The sequence below is a fragment of the Buceros rhinoceros genome, unplaced genomic scaffold, assembly GCF_000710305.1.
Source record: "Buceros rhinoceros silvestris isolate BGI_N320 unplaced genomic scaffold, ASM71030v1 scaffold14179, whole genome shotgun sequence".
Classification (NCBI taxonomy): Eukaryota; Metazoa; Chordata; class Aves; order Bucerotiformes; family Bucerotidae; genus Buceros; species Buceros rhinoceros.
Genome location: NW_010432205.1, coordinates 18102 through 21163, shown reverse-complemented (window position 1 = coordinate 21163; position 3062 = coordinate 18102). Strand labels below are relative to the sequence as shown.

At 57.2% G+C, this 3062-nt stretch overlaps 1 protein-coding gene across 1 annotated transcript in view; it reads left to right on the top strand.

The window, feature by feature from the left end:
* The first annotated feature begins 787 nt into the window (after window positions 1-787).
* The window catches only part of VRK3 (vaccinia related kinase 3), a 5315-nt gene continuing 3040 nt past the window's right edge, over window positions 788-3062 (top strand). The window contains exons 1-4 of the mRNA XM_010143691.1: window positions 788-838; window positions 983-1045; window positions 2071-2137; window positions 2562-2646. Coding sequence (XP_010141993.1) covers window positions 788-838; window positions 983-1045; window positions 2071-2137; window positions 2562-2646 — 266 coding nt within the window. The remainder of the gene's footprint in view (window positions 839-982; window positions 1046-2070; window positions 2138-2561; window positions 2647-3062) is intronic.

Here is a 3062-nt window from a genome sequence, read left to right as displayed (position 1 = left end):
GGGCCCGGACTGCTCTGCTGCTCGACGGCATGCAGGTCGCTAGGGCCTGCGCTAGTTCCTGCTGGTGGTCAGGTTCACAACCCGAATGCTGCCAGCACCGTCCAGGAGTCCTGGTGATGTGGGTAGTGTCACTGTTGACTAAATGTCAGCTGGCATCGTCGGCCTGGTTGGGGCAAAAAAAGCGGCAAAGTCACTCAGGCTGCTTCTCAGCTTTTAGTGCGTGCTGATCTGTGCTTTCATCTAGTTGTAAATTTCCAAAGAAAAGGGTTTGAGCTTATTTTTTGTCCTTATCCTGGAAACACTGTTCAGGAGGAATCATCTCTGTTGATAAGCTTTGCCTGACATTTGCCTTTATCTTCTTTTTCCTTTCCTGTGCTGTTGCATAATAAAGTCTGGGCATGCGCCTACGTCTTTAGAAAGATGTGCTCTTAGAAAAAGAGCAGCCCAGCGGCGGCGGTGGTACAGTGGAGGGGGCTTCTGCAGAAGCACCCTCTGGGTGAGGAGCAGCAGATAACCTGTGTGTAGTGCTCAGCCGCAGAGCGGGAGGAGATGAGCTGCCCCAAGGCCGAGTAAGGGCTGCAAAGCTTTCTGGGGAGGGAAGGCCACACACAGGTCTGATGTCACCCACAGCAGAAGGGACCTGGGCATCCTCTTACAGACTTGACAGACTCGGAAGGGAGCTGGAGGCAACGCTCAGCCGATGAATTTGGGGGCCTTTGAGATGCTGGTAATGGCTTGTGCTTTACGTGCCGCCTTCCAAGCACCCCACTGCTGCAGCCAGGCCCAGATGCGGCTGGGACTCAGGCGGGTGTCAGGGGTGCTGTGCTCCCGGAGCCGGGTAAGAACGGCTTTGTAGTAATGCGGGAAGATGCTGTCGCCGAGGCCACTTTTGCAGAGCCCCGGTGAAAGAAGCAGGGGATAAGCAAGAGCCCAGTGCTGCGGGTGCCTCTTTGCTGTGCTCCTGTAACCCCGTCTGTTCTGTCCTCCCACAGCGCAGGCAGCATCTGGGACCCAGCCTCAGAAGCAGAAATACTCCCTCAGACTTGTGAGTTCTGGTCTGTTTGGTAAGGAATGGCGCGTAGTGCGGCACGTCCAGGGCCCCTGTGCAGCTCAGGGTGGCCGAGGAGCTCAGAGGCCCCTCCTTAGCTTGCGAGGGAGATGTGACTTCCTGAGTGTCGCTCTGGGATGCCAGCAGCCGCTGGCTCTTCCATGAAAGGTGTGACGAAAATAGATAGGACGATGACAGCCCCGTCGCTCCACCAGGCTCAGTGATCTCCAGAACTGAATTTGTGGGGAAAGGCAGAGACCTTGATTCGTTCACCTCAGACCTGCTCTTTTCCTGTATGGCCGGTGTGCACCTACCCTGGGGAAGCCTGGGGAGACTGAAGAGGCTGGCACTCGGGGGCTGTGCTGAGGTAGTGTGGTGGACCAGCACTGAGGGGCTCTGTAAGGCCAGAGCACGCTTTAAAATCACACGTAATTACAGCCGGAGTTCCCATCCTGCTTTCCAGGCCCTTGCCAGTAGCCCGGGTTCTCCACCAGCGAGCTGTCTCCAGGAACAGCTGCTCTGCTGTGGAAATTCGGTCCGCGGGTTTTCAGCAACTCCCAAACCGGAGCTGCGAGACTCTCCTCTCGTCGGCTGCAGCTCCTGGGGCTTGCTGCTCTGTGGGAAGGGCAGTGCTGATGAACGGCTCTGGGGGCCTGGTGGTGCCCGCTCCTGTGCGGGCACTTGAAAAATCCATCTCGCATTTGTCAGAAGAGATGCTTAAGAGGATGGCGAAAGGATACAGTCAGAAAAGACAGCTCAATGCCACAGAACTAGGACCAGGAGGTGGGAAGCTGTAGTCCCAGCCTGAGACAGCCACTCCCTCGTTCTGCGCTGGTGCTCAGAGCTCCTGTGGTTGTGAGGCGCTGTGCTAAGTAGTGAACCAAAACACTTGAGCTCTGGAGTTTGATCTTTTTTGGGGGGTTGTTGCTGTGTTTAAGATGAGTAGTGGAGGTCTTGGAGCAGGCTTCCCTTTGTAGCAGGGTGTGTGCGGCTGCAGTAACGCTCCTTCCTGTTCCCTTTAGGATGCCAAAGACAGCAAGATCTACAACGAGCAGAATTTCTTCCAGCGAGCTGCCAAGGCAGGCACAGGTTGGTGCTGCTGGGAAGGTGAGGTCTCGGCTGTGCGTCAGGAGAACCGGCATCCCGCTCCCCTCAGTTGTGCGAAGGCCAGGCTAGAATAATCCACAGCTTGGCTAGTGCCAGAGGGCTGAGAGGTTTGGCCAGGACTCCGCTCTGCCAGGGGTCCCTGCACTGCAAGACACTGTGATATTGGCATTTAGAAGCTTTCTTGCTCCACCCACGCTTTGTCTGGGTCTTGCTAGCGGCTGTTCAGCCTCGCAGCCTTGCCCTGACCCCAGCACACTGGGCTGGCGTTTCTGGGACAGAGCGGATCTGAGAGAGACTGCCCAGGGCAGAGCAGCCCTTGGGAGAAAGGGCACCCCTGGCTGAGCTCCTTCCCTCCGGAGCTCCTTAGCAGCGCCCACGTGCTCTGTCCTCTTCTCTCCCCTTCCAGTGGAGAAGTGGAAGAAGGGGCACTCGGTGCCGTTGCTGGGGATCCCCCACTGCGTTGGCTTTGGACTGCATGGCGACAGCTACAGGTGAGGCGACTGTGCAGGCACGGCCGAGCTCCTTTGTCCACAAGCGCCATCGTCTTGGCCTCTCCCTCTTCTCCTCTTGCTGCTCGCTGGTCCTTTCCTCATTGTCCCCGTGGCTCCTAACCATGTGCGCTGCTCCTCTCTCCTTCAGTAACAAACGGTTTGCGTGTCTCATTGGCCTGTTTCCTTCAGTCCTTGTGCTGCTGGTGAAGTCGCGGGTTTTGCTGCTGCTGCCCCTCAGGCCAGGGGACACCTTATTCCTGCCTTTTAAGCTTAATGCACACGGGAGACTCAGGCTCTGTCCGCAGCACGGGCTCAGCGTGTCTTTCCTTTTCAAGGGGTTTTCTGACATCAGAATCTGAGGAGACACTTGCCCAGGTCAGCCTGGTGTTGAAGCGGGGCCCGACCCCCGCGGATCG